Source organism: Hippocampus comes, unplaced genomic scaffold (assembly GCF_001891065.2).
Source record: "Hippocampus comes isolate QL1 unplaced genomic scaffold, H_comes_QL1_v1.1 scaffold181, whole genome shotgun sequence".
Lineage (NCBI taxonomy): Eukaryota > Metazoa > Chordata > Actinopteri > Syngnathiformes > Syngnathidae > Hippocampus > Hippocampus comes.
In genome coordinates this window covers 300,971-318,428 of record NW_017805136.1, presented here as the reverse complement: position 1 = coordinate 318,428, position 17,458 = coordinate 300,971, and the positions used below count along the sequence as shown (strand labels likewise).

The 17,458-nt window shown below is 39.9% G+C and overlaps 1 protein-coding gene across 1 annotated transcript; it reads right to left on the bottom strand.

Annotated features, from left to right (window-relative positions):
* Nucleotides 1-1,827: 1,827 nt before the first annotated feature.
* wasf3b (WASP family member 3b) lies at nt 1,828-16,615 on the bottom strand. The gene is given in 11 exon segments (XM_019866851.1): nt 1,828-4,580; nt 4,658-4,962; nt 5,102-5,389; nt 5,972-6,153; nt 6,301-6,418; nt 6,610-6,763; nt 7,651-7,785; nt 9,144-9,191; nt 9,194-9,301; nt 16,141-16,254; nt 16,498-16,615. Coding segments are annotated over 10 exon segments (1,530 nt in total). The 5' UTR covers nt 16,175-16,254; nt 16,498-16,615; the 3' UTR covers nt 1,828-4,422.
* Nucleotides 16,616-17,458: the final 843 nt, after the last annotated feature.

The window sequence follows — 17,458 nt, the reverse complement described above, 5'->3', positions numbered from 1 at the left end:
CCTAATTGTGGGGCACTTATTGAAATAACAAAAACAAAAAAAAAAACACCACATTTTTTCAAATATTGGATTCAAAATTATTTTTGCACATTCTATACATTTTACATATCATTAGAATATTGTTGCTGCTGACCAGTGAAAATCATGTATCAGCCACTTAGATGAATTGTACATTTTTTTAACGTCAATTTTTTATTTTTTTGGTAAACATGTTTCTAATCTTCATTATTTTTTTATTTTCCTTCTCGTTCGTGTCTGGTGCCAAACGCGTTTCCGGTTAATTCTTAATGAAAGGGAATACGTTTAAATACATGAAATTCGTCATTTATTACGTACGTATATTTTTCAAAGTCGCTTTTTCATGACTTCTGATCATTTTTAAATGGAACTAAAGTACACTATTTTTCCACTTGACTTGAAAGAGCTCCATTAAACACAGCACTGAAATGAATGAAGTTATACTTCAATTTAGAACATCTCGCCCGCCACCGCCCTTTTTTTTCCTCTCACCTACAACAATATTTATAAAACTTTATGTACAATAACAATGCCAGTCTTGTGCAATGAAAAGCACACGTCTCCCATTTTATTTTTGCCCCATATGGATAAAAGTCATCAGGAGGATTTTTCCAAGTCACTCATACTTCGTTGCTATTGTTATATTTTTTTCATAGTTGCCCGATTTTTACATTTTATTTATAGAAATACAGTACAGTATGTTCAAAATAGTCTCGGGTTGACATGGGGATTTCCCAGTTTTCCAATAAGTGCTCTATAAAGGTTGGGAAAAAAAATTAACTCCTCCATTCCCTAATGGAGTCGTGATATAAAAAGTGAGGCATCTGCTTTTAGGCCCTTAAAGAGCTCTCGCCCGGTTTTCTCATGTTGTCAGCAATAACCAACCTTTGGTCGGTAGTTATTTTCCGAGTGGTGAAGCAATACTCAAGACAGCAATAACATCTACACACCCTTACTGTGATTTCTTCCTGCAGAGTGAAAGGCTATGAGAGGGATAATCAAATGTGAAAAAAAAAATGGCTTCATGGATGAAATTTGAGTTTTTGCTTTGTCAATGTGAGCTCATGTGCTAATTTGTTTTGGGTAAAAAAAAAATGGACGGCGATTAAACTTCAAGCTTATCACAAGGTCAAAAAATGAAATTGCAACAGAGCCCACCGAGTGTCACGTCAAATTAAAAATCATCATAAGGGCTTCACGGATGATTATTTTGTAACTGTGAGGTGATTTGCTTTTGTCCCAAAATATTGACTTTTTTTTTTTTTTTCAACGAGACCTCACAACTAATCGCAACAAAGCCCATCGAGAATGACCTCGAAAATTAAAGCCCAGGCGATGACGGCGTTCTGTATCTCAAATCATTCTCTTGATGTGCCTTTTTTTTTTAATATGATGACATCATCATCATCATCCGATTTGCTTTCGTGGGAATTGCGGTTCAAATTTCACTTGGGAAAACAAACCTCGGATGACAGCCCGTCGTTAGCGCGTTTTCCACATCTCGCCATTTCCGATCCATAATTATTCATGTTGATATGACCTCATGATATGATTAATGTGACCAGTGTACATCTTTATCGATGCCATTCATTTATCAGCACAACAGACACGTCGTCTCAATTAATACAAGCACCCTGTTTTGTTTTCCGCTGTGCTGAGCTAACCCCCCCGGGTGTTGTAACCTCAAGTGTCTTTTTTTTTTTTTTATGTGTGTGTGTGTTTGTCGTGCTCAGAGTTGCATGGCCGCAAGTGTTCTCCTCAAGGGAGGAGCATGTCACTCCATAAAATGCAGTACATGGGTGTTTGCTGTTTTTTTTTTTTTTGCGGATGCCGCTGCTTGCCAGTCTTCCTTGACCGTCTGGAAAAAATTCCCCCACCACCTTAAAAAAAATTTTTTTTTGCGCTCTACCGCATGCTGCCGCGACGACATCATGGGACTAAAAAACAAAACAAAAAAAAAAAACGACGCTACTTGAAGCCAAAGTGAAAGAGGATGATCGATTAAATCGGTGGAAGTCAAGTCAAGTGAACTTTGAATGATCTTATGAGCTAAACAAGGGGGCCACTTCCAAATGATATCGGTGGACTTTCGGGGTGTGGCCCCAGTCTATGTTGACATCACAACAATGACACAAAAAAAAAACAAACAAACACAAAAACAAAAAAAAAAAGTCTATTTTGTTATATTCATTGAAAAGTTCTATTTTTTTTTCGTCTTGAATTCCTTATGTTGTACGATGATATCACAGCGCTGTAATAGCCTTTTTTTTCTGAATGTAGTGACACCGTTTGTTTTTTTTCCCTCGGGCTACGTTGTGTAAATAATACGGCATGCTTTCCAAATGGGGAGACTTAACCACCGTGCATGGTGCTACCAAAGCAGTCACTCTGAATGGAAGGACTTGGGTCGCACCACTTAAAAAAAAAATTTTTTTTTGCCCCCCTGGTACTGGAATTTGTCAAAAAGGGTGCGAAAAGGGCTTTTGTTTTATAAGAATAGCAAAAGACTGTCACGCTTATCTGTCACACAATCAGTGAAAGTAATTGTGTAGCCGAGGAGGGGCTCCAAGTGGTTTGAGCGAACTAACTCGACACTCAAGGGGGCCTGTGAATGTCTTGGGGGAGGGGAAGGGGGGGGAGTTGGGATCACGATGGCACAATTGAAGTAGCTGCAAAATGAGAATCAACATGCACTAATTTAACTGTTTAAAAAAAATAAAATAAAATACAACATTTGTGTGAAGTGTGTGATGTCTATTTTTCCCAAAGCACTCTTGTTGTACTTTTTATTGCTTTGTTAGTTAATTAAAAAAAAAAAAAAAAAGAAAAACAACACGCAAACTAACACATGCAGTGCATATCACGCCCGCCTCGCCTGTTTTCTTCATTTCCCCCTCCTGCTCCCTATCTGGTTGCCATGGCAACTCTGCTCCTGTCGCCATAGAAACAGGAGAGCCAGGTACAGTACACGTGACGACACCAGAGGACAGTGAGGAGACTCACCAGCCGGTGTGCTCCATTCATGTTTTTTTTTTGTTTGTTTTTTTTAATTCATCTCTGGTTTTTACAAAAGTCACATGAGACCATATACATGACACAGCCTCAACCATCCATCTTCTTCTTCTTTTTTTTAATCACATTTACTTCCCACTTACTATCAACAGCAGGGTTGGGCAACGTTTCTCCCCCCCATTAGGAGCCATTTCGGTGAACGAAATGTACTCATGCATGCGGCCATTTCAAAGTCGCCGTGAACATTTTCAGGGCTCCTTTAAAGCGTAACTACACCGACTGGACTATATTTTGCAATTTCAAATTCAGCCTCTGAAGACGGTTTCATTTAACATGAAATTTGGTAGACATGTCTACCATGAGTAAACCCACAAAACAGTCTCGAGAAATCATTCCCGAAAAAGACGCAAGAAGTCTGCCGTTTTGGTTTGAAGTGGCCAATTTAGGGTCATTTTGACAAATGTTTGATCAAAGACGAATGACGAGGAAATTTTGTGCAATTGCGACCAATTCTCAACCACATTCAGGAGAAAAATGGATGACGCTGAATTGTGAGGAATTTGAGTACTTGTCATTGTGGCTGTGGGGCATACCCGTTTAGTTTATTATTTTATGCGCATTTGTGGGTTCAAGGTTTTTGGACCATATTTTCACGTTAAAATATTCAGCCCCCCAGGAGAGTTTCACTTAACACATTTGGTTGACCTAATCATGAGCAGACCCACAAAAAAGTCAAGCAGCAATTTGCGAAAATAAACAGGAAGTCTGCAATTTTAGTTTGAAGGGGCCAATTTAGGCTCAAAATTCATTACCTGAGGAATGATTTTTTTTTTTTGGGCGGGGGTCAAAGTTTGATAATTTGCGAGAACACCGGAAACTGTACGAACTCACCTCAACAAGGTCAGAGTTGAACCAAGTCTTTTAAGAGACTCATAGGCGCCCTCTACTGGTGAGACTGCACAGATGCAATAACTCCACTCCTGACACTCTCCATTTCCTTCAATTCCTTGGTCCAGATCAGCTCAAACACTCTGCACGGGCCGCATTTGGCCATAGGTTGCCCACCCCTGCTCTACCTGATGATCTATAGCGTAATGTTGAGTAAAAAAAAAATAAAATAAAAGGAAGGGATTAGCTCAAGAGGAAAGTCTTCAGTTGAATCTAACACTTGTGGCATATCCATCACATTATACATGACATGTGAGTGCAGCATTACAACAGGTACACCGGGGGCACTCATGGTGCTTGAAAAGCATCCAGCAAGACGTGAAGGTAGCAGGAAATGGTCATGGTTATAGTATACAGTATTGACTTCTTTACAGTGCTTGGTTACAGCTTGTGGACCCTTCATCTTATACAGTATTTGTGTGTGTGTGCGTGTGTGTGTGTGCTTCAATCGGACCAGTCGTTGTCCTCCAGCTCGGAGTCGTCCTCGGAGTCCGAGTACTCCACGGCGATGCGGCGCGACAGGATGGTGGCCACGTCGTTGCCGACGGGCTCGCGCTTGGCCTGCTGCTCTTGCTGCTCCTGAACCTTCTTCAGCTGGATGCCTGCAGGGGACATAAGACGCCATTCGACGGACCACATACACACACGCGCACGCACGCACAAATACACTCGGACTTACCCATACGTATGGCTGCCAGCAGGTCACTGCGGGCATCATTGACCATGCTGCTCTCCACAGGCACGGGCGACGACATTTTGTGCACCATGGCGTGGGAGGCACCGGCTTGGAGAGATGCCGGAGGAGGCCCAGGAGGCGGCGGAGCGACTGGCCCGCCGCCGCATATGGGTGGCGGAGGCGGAGCATAGCCGCCGGGGCCGGGAGACATGGGCCCTCCGGGTGGCGAGGCGAAGGCCGTCAGGGCGGAAGGGATGAGAGGAGCCGGGGGTGGGGGCGGAGGCCCCGTGTTGGCGTAACCATCCAAACTGCAAGAAAGACATGGACGGCGTACCTAAACAAGTGGCTGCGGGTGTTTATTGGAGGTCAATCTGGTTACATATTTTTTTTCCTGAGGCATCTGTTTGTGGGAGGTGGTCATTTATTAGCTGATGCCTCGAGGTTTACCTGTAGTCCATTGGAGGTAGGGACATGGAGCCGCCATTCATCGCCTCGACGGGCGGGGGAGGCAGCGGGACTTGCTGTTGATGCTGGTGGTGGTGGTGGGCGCGGCCAAGAGTGCCGCCCTGATAAGCCGCGACCCTGCCCCTGCCGTCGTGGTCGCCTCCTCCGCGAGGGCCGTGGCCCGCCGCCATCTGGGCTGCCAGGACGCTGGGAGGCGGGCCCGAGTAGGTGTGGGCGTGGCCAGCGTGGTTCATGGCGTTGGGGTAGTGGTGCAGGTCGGCTCCGTGACCCCTGATAGGTGAAGCAGCAAGAGTACATTGTGGCAAAATACAATGCAATGCACCGGTAGAGGTCAGAATTTTTTTGTTTTTAAATTAAATTCAAAATTAAAAAAAAAAAAAAAATAATAATAATGGGGCCCGAAGACAACAGGGATAGGCTCCAGCATGCCGGCAACCCTCATGAGGATAAGCGGATCAGAAAATACATGGATGGATAATAATAATGTAAATATTTTTAATTAGTTTTCATTCCACAATAAAATGGACCACACACACGTTTCCTTTGTTATTTGCACATTTAAATGCGATGAACATTTTCATTGTCAATTACTTGTTGCGTTACATATTTAACGACGGTAAATATTTTTATTCTTCATCTATTTTATTGCACATTGAAATGCACTAAATATGTGTACAGTCATTCATTTTTATTACACATTGAAATCCAAATATTTGTTTTATTCATTCATTTTAATTATATATAGTATATAAATGTCGTAAACAGTAAATATTTATTTAAAACTGAAAAAAAAAAAGTATCATATTTCAATGGATTTTATTTGTTTGAAAAGTGCTAAATAAACCCCTTTACCTGTTCTCTGGAGATACGGAGCCCTCGGAGGAAGCCCCTCTGTCTCTGTGTATCGTGTGACGGTGATCCGGCCTCAGCTCTTTATCCAGCGCCATCATGTTCCACTCCTGTCGGCGGTTCCTCGCCTTCCGGACTTTCTTCACTTCCCTCTGCAACGTTCCGTCCACGCAGCGCTTCTGCTCCTGGGTTCAGTGAACGCAGACAGTCTTTTAATGAATCGTCACAAATGCGTAAAACGGTAACATCGATTTTCTGTGAGATGCAGGTGTTTGAGTGTGTGGGGTTAGGGTTGGTGAGTGACGTGGGAGCCAGCGGATGAGATTTTGCACCTTCTGCTTGCGTTTCTCTTTCCTCTTGTCTTCTGTGTCCTGCAGCATCTTCTCTTTCCACAGGTCAAAGAAGTAGGAGGGGTCGGTGTAGAACTTAAGAGCTTCCTTCTTGTCGTCCCTGCACATAGGAACAAAAATGTACTCTGTGACGTGCCCGTGCGCAATACACACAGGAAAAATGTCTGAACGGCGTCTTCCAAGAGTTAAAATGAATTTTTTGTTGCTTTTTTTCGCTCCTCCAAACATATGGTCACGGCTTTATTTTATTATTATCATTATTATTATTATATATTTTTTTTAATGTCCAACCTGTATGAAGAGAGGATGCTGAGTGGTGGTGGCTTGTCACTCAAGTTGTACATGTCCTTCACCGGGTTGGGCAAGCTGCTTTTGGACACCACCTGCTGGTCCTGAGTGGTGGAGCTCTTGAAGGCTTTGCGCATGTTGATGTCTTGCAGGGAAACTGCGGAAGAGGTGAGCACAAATGACTGTTTTGAGTATCTATATTTCAAATAATATAGAAATATAGAGTCAATGGTCGGTTATTTAATACATTGCAAAAAAAAAAAAATAGTCAGCAGTTTTACATTTTTTAAGCATTCGTTTTAATTACATGAATTATAAATAAAGTTTAAAAATGAGATGAATTGTTTGATTTATTCATGTAAAAATATACATAATGTGTACACGCAAGTCATTTTACAAATATGAATATTTATAGAATTTATTCACTGCTCTTTAAAGAGTCCGATAATGTTTATTAGTTTTCCCTTGAAACCGGCGGATTAAAACGGAGCTACACTTTTTTTTAAATTATTAATTTCTCCCTCTCTGTTTCTCTCTATATTGATTGGTTATACCCATCCATCCATTTTCTAATTCTCACGAGGGTCGCGGGCGTGCTGGAGCCGATCCTAGCTGTCTTCAGGCAGTAGGCGGGGGGCCACCCTGAACTGGCTGCCAGCCAATGGCAAGGCACCCATAGACAAACCGTTCATGCCTCGGGACAATTTAGAAATGTTCAATCAACCTACCATGCATGTTTTTAGAATGTAGGAGGAAACCAGAGTACCCGTAGAAAACCCACGCAGGCACGGGGGAGAACATCCAAACTCCACACAGGAAGGCCAAACGAACCCTGTACCTCTGCACTGTGAGGCAGACACGCTAATCAATCGACCACCGTGCCACTTGCGATTGGTTAGTTGACCATACTATAGATCCTTTAACTATAATGTAATTCTTTATTTTAAATTTTTTTTTTTTAATTTCAAGGATGCGCAGCAAATAAATAAATAAATGAGTAAATATCATGAGAGAGATGGACATGTCAGAATCCGATGGCCCCACCTTCCTCCACAGTGGAGTCCAGCTGCGTGACCTTGACGGCCAGCCGGTCGATGCGGTCCTGGAGAGAGTTGGCGCGCAGGTAGAAGGTGTTGGCCTCGTTGAACAGCTCACCAAAGATGTCCTCTGCATGTTTGCCTGATGGACGGCGCAAAGGACGAGTGAGAGGACAATTTGTCTTATCGAGTATAATGCTGCTAACACACAATGAAAAAGGCAAATCAACTTTTATTATTAACCCTTTCGGGGACAGCGGTTACTACAGTGGACGGCTTATCATGTTATCAGGTTACAATGGAGCAAGAATTTGTCATTCAACAAGAAAGACAACCAAAACAATAAGATAAAAACAGTAAAAGACCACAAAACGCAAAAACAATCCCGAGTTTCATGTTGAGTCAAAAGCCAAAGACTAAAAATGTATTTCAAGACGAGTTTTAAAAAGTACAACTACATGCTTCAAAACAAACCAACATTGTCAATGAATGGCAAGCGTAGCGTCTGTAAAGCTTGGAGTGGAAATGCCAAGCAGGGGAGTGGGGCTGTTTGCAGCCCTCCCGCAGACAGGATGGGCTTCGGGACAAAATATTTAGCGGAAGGAAGAATCCCGGATGCGGCGCATTGAGCCCTTTCAACTCTGACTTCACACCCTGAGGGGTGTTACGGACGACCACCACCCCCCCGTTTGAACGTTTTATATTATATGCATGCATCAACTGTGTGTGAACACGTCAATGTAAATATCAACCACACAGCTGCAATTGTTCCCCCCAAAAATGTACATGAAAGATGGATGCCCTTGTTGCGCCCCTCAGTGACACTCTGGATCAATCAAAAACAGCGCATTAAAAAAAAAAAAAAAAAAAAAAAAAAAACATTGACGAAAAGATTGAATGAAAATATTACAAAAAATATAAAACCATTTAGAAATAAAAATCCAAAATACTATGATTAAAAAAATATGCAAAATCCATTACAAAAAAATATTTGTTTTGACAACAAATCAAAAACAGGACAAATTAAAAAAAGAAACATTTGAATGAAAATAGAAAAAAAAATACAAAAACATTGGACAATAATGTAAAAGTAGTATGGCCAAAATTTGTCAAACCTCCGAAATGATACAAAATTTATCACGACAAGAATCAAAAGAAAAATATACCTTTATTATGAAAAAAAAAACCCAAAAATATGTTCCTGCCTCTGCAACAGGACTCATCTGTGCATTATGCTTTGGTCCTTGAAATGTTTTGCGTTTTTGTAATAACAGTGGTGAACTTATTTTTACACTTGTACTATCTAATAGTTAACAGCGTTCGAACCGCTACCCTCATAGCATACCTTCCAATCTGATTTTTGAAGGCAAATTTTATAATGGCCACTATTTGATCTTGGCTATCACGTGAGGTCACACTCACTTGACCTTGGTGGTGGTCCACACTCAAGCGTGTACTTGTATGTGTGCGTGCATGTGTGGATGTGACGGTGCGTCTTACTCAGGCTGCTGAGCTGGCGGATGATGGCGGAGAGCGTGTTGTTCATCACACACTCCAGCTCGCTGCCGATGGCGTCGGGGAGCTCCCCGCGGCACAGGTGGCGCGGCTCGATGTTCCTCTTGACCAGTGGCATGGCGACGCTTCAGGACCGCGCACGACTGTGGGGCACACGTGCACACACATAAACAACTTGCTTTTTTTTTTCATTATGTTTTTAACTGATCTCAAAATACTTAAGCGTTTAAAGCGTTTAAGCGATTAAAAAAAAAAAAAAAAAAAAAAAAACACCACACAAATATTTAAATAGTTCTAAAAAAAAAAACATTGTCGCTGAAAAAAAATTAAAAGAAACTTTGGAACACAAAATACAAAAATATCACGACAAATATAAAATGCAAATAGAGGACAAAAAAATGATGGATACTGGACAAAAACAGGATTACAAAAAAAGAAAATCAAACATGAAACACAAAAATATCAAGACAAAGACAGAAAAATCTTAGAAAAAATACAAACATTAAAACCTAAAATATTTTTTTAAAAATCATAATACAGAAATGTTAGACAAGTAAAATAAAAAAAACATGAGAAAAAAACCCCAAAAACATATCAAGATAAATTTAAAAAACAAAAACCATATTTAGATGATGAAATAATACATAAATGTTTATAAAAATATTACAAATTAAATACCAGCATAAGACAAATTATAAATGTATAACTAAACAATAAAATATTCTTGCAAAAATATGAAAATATTAAATAAATTACAAATATCTGCCAAAAATATAAATATAAAAAAAACAATAGGGAAATTATCGTACAAAAACAAAAATATGAGACATGAAAATAGAAGACTATTAGGACTCATTTTTGAAAAAAAAATTATTAGGATGAAAAGAGAAAAATATGGTTTAAATGACCCCAAAAATGTTTGAGATAAAATGAAAAAATAAAACATCCTACTAAAATTTAGGGGACTATTAAATCTAAACATGTTCAATGATGCCGGCGCGGGCGGACGCCCAGATCGAGTGCCGAGCGCAACGATTGGCGGCGAGGATTAAGGCATTAGCGATCGCAAGATGCAGCGTGCCGGCTAATCCCAGGCTGGCCTGTCAGTGGCCCAGCTGGAAATTTGACACAAACGCAGATTGGTGGATGGAAAATGCAAGTATGATGCTCTCAAATGTGCAATGTTCACATGTAATTTCAAAAAAAAAAAAGCAAGCAGACTTAAAATTCACATATTGTGCATTTTTAAAGAAAGGTTTGTTCATAAGAAGATAATGCTCTTCAAGCTAGCGCTCAAACAGATTTCATTCCACATTCCAGTCACGATGTCACTAAAATACAGGAGTAACCAAAAAAATCCTCATCGTCCAAAAGCCAGATTTGCATACCAAAATTGAAAGAAACTTTTTGTTACGGAATGTCCACTTGAAGATGGGAAAACGTGGAACAATATCTCAACAGACCCACAGGAGAAATCCCGGCGTGGATCTGAGCAGCCATCTTATCAGTGCCTCGCTTCCTATTTTGGCAGCCTCGGCCCAATTCCTGTTTCCTGCTCCCGCCTGGATCACCTCTGCTCTACCCGTCCAAACAATGCCGCTCTGTCGGCTCTTCAACAAGAGGCCGGAGAACAAAAGCCTACCATTGCCTCTTAACAGTGGACCTGTGGGGCAACATTTAGCACATAACAATTTCTCTCAATTTCCAAGGGAAGAAATTGTTTAAAATTCAAGCTGCACAGTCAAAATGATTTAGTAAAAATGTTAAATACATATTATAAATATGATTTCCATTATTATTTACTGTTTTTTCTTTTTTTTTTCTGTTTTATTTTAAAAATTGCCAAATTTTGATTCTGCACCCATTCAATTGACATTGTGTCTCGGCTACCCTGGCACAGGACAATACAGACATGGCTAAACATGGAGACAGTTAGATCCTCAGTTCGTCATTTTTTTTTCCCTAAACGATAAAGAATATCTGACTGTGAATTTTGTTTATATTGTCTGTCTATGTGTTGCCCCACCGTTTGTGTTCAAGTAACCATGGATTAATGGCTCATAACACCGCCACAGATGCTATTTGTTAGTCTGTTTAGCCCGGACGATTAATCGGCAGGCCGATTTAATCAGATGATATTTTATTTTTTTTAATTCACCAAATGCTTTAGCATTATTATTTTACTCATTATAACATGCAGCCAGCCAATTTAATCGTCCAATACTAGCTCTTTTAAAATCTGTAAAAATATTCCTTTTTTTTGCCTGTAATTCATATTTTTAAACCCCTCCCCCAGAAATATGTCATTTATTATATCTATTTGTAAATGATTGATCGATGAATCAGTTATAGAATTGTAATTCTGCCAAATATTAGAATCGGCCTAAAAAAACAAACAAAAAAAAAAATGTCAGGCCGTACTGACTGTTTGTTTGCATTTGGCTAAATAATAATAAAAGTTTTAAAGCGTTAAAAGGAAAAAAAAAAAAAAAAAAAAAAAAAAAACACCACACAAATATTTAAATAGTTCTAAAAAAAAAAACATTGTCGCTGAAAAAAAATTAAAAGAAACTTTGGAACACAAAATACAAAAATATCACGACAAATATAAAATGCAAATAGAGGACAAAAAAATGATGGATACTGGACAAAAACAGGATTACAAAAAAAGAAAATCAAACATGAAACACAAAAATATCAAGACAAAGACAGAAAAATCTTAGAAAAAATACAAACATTAAAACCTAAAATATTTTTTTAAAAATCATAATACAGAAATGTTAGACAAGTAAAATAAAAAAAACATGAGAAAAAAACCCCAAAAACATATCAAGATAAATTTAAAAAACAAAAACCATATTTAGATGATGAAATAATACATAAATGTTTATAAAAATATTACAAATTAAATACCAGCATAAGACAAATTATAAATGTATAACTAAACAATAAAATATTCTTGCAAAAATATGAAAATATTAAATAAATTACAAATATCTGCCAAAAATATAAATATAAAAAAAAACAATAGGGAAATTATCGTACAAAAACAAAAATATGAGACATGAAAATAGAAGACTATTAGGACTCATTTTTGAAAAAAAAATTATTAGGATGAAAAGAGAAAAATATGGTTTAAATGACCCCAAAAATGTTTGAGATAAAATGAAAAAATAAAACATCCTACTAAAATTTAGGGGACTATTAAATCTAAACATGTTCAATGATGCCGGCGCGGGCGGACAAAAAAAAACAATAGGGAAATTATCGTACAAAAACAAAAATATGAGACATGAAAATAGAAGACTATTAGGACTCATTTTTGAAAAAAAAATTATTAGGATGAAAAGAGAAAAATATGGTTTAAATGACCCCAAAAATGTTTGAGATAAAATGAAAAAATAAAACATCCTACTAAAATTTAGGGGACTATTAAATCTAAACATGTTCAATGATGCCGGCGCGGGCGGACGCCCAGATCGAGTGCCGAGCGCAACGATTGGCGGCGAGGATTAAGGCATTAGCGATCGCAAGATGCAGCGTGCCGGCTAATCCCAGGCTGGCCTGTCAGTGGCCCAGCTGGAAATTTGACACAAACGCAGATTGGTGGATGGAAAATGCAAGTATGATGCTCTCAAATGTGCAATGTTCACATGTAATTTCAAAAAAAAAAAAGCAAGCAGACTTAAAATTCACATATTGTGCATTTTTAAAGAAAGGTTTGTTCATAAGAAGATAATGCTCTTCAAGCTAGCGCTCAAACAGATTTCATTCCACATTCCAGTCACGATGTCACTAAAATACAGGAGTAACCAAAAAAATCCTCATCGTCCAAAAGCCAGATTTGCATACCAAAATTGAAAGAAACTTTTTGTTACGGAATGTCCACTTGAAGATGGGAAAACGTGGAACAATATCTCAACAGACCCACAGGAGAAATCCCGGCGTGGATCTGAGCAGCCATCTTATCAGTGCCTCGCTTCCTATTTTGGCAGCCTCGGCCCAATTCCTGTTTCCTGCTCCCGCCTGGATCACCTCTGCTCTACCCGTCCAAACAATGCCGCTCTGTCGGCTCTTCAACAAGAGGCCGGAGAACAAAAGCCTACCATTGCCTCTTAACAGTGGACCTGTGGGGCAACATTTAGCACATAACAATTTCTCTCAATTTCCAAGGGAAGAAATTGTTTAAAATTCAAGCTGCACAGTCAAAATGATTTAGTAAAAATGTTAAATACATATTATAAATATGATTTCCATTATTATTTACTGTTTTTTCTTTTTTTTTTCTGTTTTATTTTAAAAATTGCCAAATTTTGATTCTGCACCCATTCAATTGACATTGTGTCTCGGCTACCCTGGCACAGGACAATACAGACATGGCTAAACATGGAGACAGTTAGATCCTCAGTTCGTCATTTTTTTTTCCCTAAACGATAAAGAATATCTGACTGTGAATTTTGTTTATATTGTCTGTCTATGTGTTGCCCCACCGTTTGTGTTCAAGTAACCATGGATTAATGGCTCATAACACCGCCACAGATGCTATTTGTTAGTCTGTTTAGTAGGGCCCGGACGATTAATCGGCAGGCCGATTTAATCAGATGATATTTTATTTTTTTTAATTCACCAAATGCTTTAGCATTATTATTTTACTCATTATAACATGCAGCCAGCCAATTTAATCGTCCAATACTAGCTCTTTTAAAATCTGTAAAAATATTCCTTTTTTTTGCCTGTAATTCATATTTTTAAACCCCTCCCCCAGAAATATGTCATTTATTATATCTATTTGTAAATGATTGATCGATGAATCAGTTATAGAATTGTAATTCTGCCAAATATTAGAATCGGCCTAAAAAAACAAACAAAAAAAAAAATGTCAGGCCGTACTGACTGTTTGTTTGCATTTGGCTAAATGAACATAAAAGGGGTTATTTATTCATTTTTTCTTCTTTCTTCTTGTATCATGTGGTCACACGGCACAAGATTATCAGCAGTTGCTTGAGGCGAGCAACAACAACCGCAGCCTGGCCGGATGGAGCAGTGTGAGCGGAGACACCCTAGCGACCAGTGTTCATGTCCATGTGTTTGGTTTTGGGCATGACAATCACATCAATGAGGCGAGATAATGAGCAGTGAGGAGGTGGTGGTGGGTGGGGGAAAGTGATGTTTGATGTTAGTGTGGTCATGTGCTGTGCAAGGAAAGAAGAGGGTGGGGTGGTGGTGGGTGCGGGGGGACGTGGGCTGGGTGTTAAGGGAGGGGGAGGGGTGGAAATTGGGACCTCGGGGGAAGCCAGACTGAAAGGTTCCCGGGACAATGGCACTGCGTTCACACGGCAACCGCGCCAGTTCTCCCATGCATCCTCCCAACGGCCCCCAACCCACATCTCCTCTTCTCGTTACCCCCCGTACTTTTCTCACCAGCTTCCTCTTCCTGTGAAGCCCAGCTAGTTCCGTATCTACCGTAATCACATACAATGCGACTAACTAGGCTTCTGTGTCAGAGAAAATGGTTTTGTTGACAATGTTTTGTGATTGTGTTCAATGAAATTGTACATATAAAAAGTACGAAAAGTATTGTATTCCGTGTCTGTGAGTACCCAAAGACTGGTATCAGTCTGAAAAAAAAGTGATATTGACCATTCCTAGTTGTCCTTTGCTGCCATTGCTTTTTGTATTTTATTTATCTTGCGGAATGGAATACGTCCCACGGGTGCGTGAACAATGCGTCACCCCGAGGTTGCCGCTTCTTCGCCAAGATGGCCGCCTTGGACCCCAGCTGTGTCACAAAGCGAGGGCGGAGCACTTGCTAATTCATGAGACGGTGCTTCTTGCCTCTGCGGGGCTGTATTCTGAGATGGTGAATAATGCAACTGGGATTACGTCACTGCCACTCTGCTCTGTGTGTGATGTCACTCCTTCTGCTGTAAAACTTGTACCTGTGATTAAATATTCATCACATGTTAGTGCACAGTGTAGCTTCTTAGTAGTAGTAATAGTAGAATAGGGCCTGGAAGATCATCGTAACAAAGTACAGTGTGTGTGTGTGTGTGTGTGTGTGTGTGTGTGTGTGTGTGTGTGTGTGTGTGTGTGTGTGTGTGTGTGTGTGTGTGTGTGTGTGTGTGTGTGTGTGTGTGTGTGTGTAGTTCACGTCCAGGGTTTTTGGTAGGCAAATTAAATAAGTGTGTCAAAGTACATGCCCTGGAATTTGCTTACTTCGAATCACAATGGCCGAATTCCTGTTCAATTTTGGGCCTATTTTTTGTGTGCATCCTGTCTTGATAGACACCACCAAAACTTGTTTCAATTGTTGAGACGGATGTCAGGGCGAATTTTTTAAAAATTTCCGTAGACCCTCGCCCACGAAAACTGATCATCCCTATCTGATGGCAAGATGGACAGGCATGGGTCATTGAGACTTTTTTGTGCATCCTGGTTTGATGAACTCATCCACCCAATTTTGGGTCTAAAGGTGAAACGTGTCAAGGGGCAAATTTTTTTTTTCAAACTTTCAAGGAATCCTTGCCCACTAATCCTTCAAATGATTATCGAATTTTGATGCCAAAATGGACAACAACCACCAGTTAAATTTCAGCCATGGGTTCCTGAGACTTTTTCATGTGACCTATTCCAAAAGACACAGACACCCAATTTTGTGTTGATTGGTGAACTTGGTGTTGATACGTTTTTACCAGACTGGAACAAAAAAACAAAAAACGTTGTGTTTTTAGCACAAAAAACTGATTATTTTTATAATAGAATAAATAGCGATTTAGATATGGCTCAATGTCATCATTGTTTTCCATGCCACCATTAATCTTTGCAATGCAGTCACATGAACATCATGCCATAACATTCACATTTGATACCCTACTCAGTAGTACAGTACTTCACACTACTTTCCGTCTTTAAAATACACGCATACACGCACGCACACGCAAACACACGTAAAAGGCAAGCACGATCAATCAGTGTTCCGCACCGTCGCTTCCCGAATGTGATGGGCTGACCCACATCGGAAGCACCCCTACATCCTCACAGCCTAGAAAACTCCCAAGCCGGACGCCGCCGTTCTGGGCGTTTACATCACCCGTTTCTGCCAAACACAAATAGGCTATAAAATATGGGTGGAGTAAGGTAGCGGAGGGAAAAATAGTCTATTTCTAAAACAGATTTCGGCTGCTGAGAATCCCAGTGATGACCACTCGGTTAGCTAGCTTAGTCCATTGGCTCGACTTCTGAGTTACAAGACAATTAAATATTAATATTGACTCACGTTTCGATTTTATAATAAAGACGGATACCAGTTTTTGTCGGTACGTGATAATAAGGCGCTCACCTGTTGTTGAATTAGAAGATAAAATCAGCCGGTCCGCATGTCCCGTTAGGTACTACTATTAGCACTGCCATCCTAACATCGCATCCCCCCCTCAGCCTGTCTGGCCGCTCCGGGGGGGGGGAACCCATTGAGGACAGGGACACGCCCTACTGGCCAATGAGAGCTCGAATCAGGGTTTAGACACTTGATGGGCATTCCTGCTAACCAATGAAATGCTGAGTAGGAAATGAATGACAAGGATAACAATTAGAATGGGTCGGTGTATAGTTGGGCGTTGTTTAGATATATATATTTTTTTATGATACTAAAATTGCACTTGCAATCCCAATTAAAATTCGGTTAAATTTTAATAAAAAATTTGAGACATTATTAGATTGTGTAACAGAATAGCTAGGTTGAGAGGTTCAGAGATTGCGTTAGGTAAAGAGATTCAGTTGAGAGGATTACCAGGATACTTGAAACTTAATTCACTCCCAAAGACATATTTACGGTATGTCTTTTCAGACTCCACACATTCAATTCCAGGTACTTATTCAAAGAGCTAGGCTAAAAAGGGTCTGAGAATGGCCGGCGATAACTAAATTATACACACCAGGTGTGGTTAAAAACAGGCTACATGGTTATAACTCCTCACTTGACCAAAAAGGTGCAAATTAGATTAGAAAAAAAAAAGCCAACCCTGGAAATAGTAACTGAAATTTGACCAAAATAGCCACTTTACAATTCAATTTCAGGCCTGGATCATTGAGACTTTCCATACCATCCTACCAATTTCATGTCAATTGCTGTGAAACATGTAATATGGATAGACTTTGTCCAGTGGTTGTGATTTTCAAGTGAGGGCCATGCTGGACGCACTTGCAGGCAAACATTCAAAATGGTTATTGTGATTGAATGTGACGTGTAGCTCGGAGAGGCCGCGGTGGAACAACAGTACCCGCGGTTGTTACGTCGATATTTT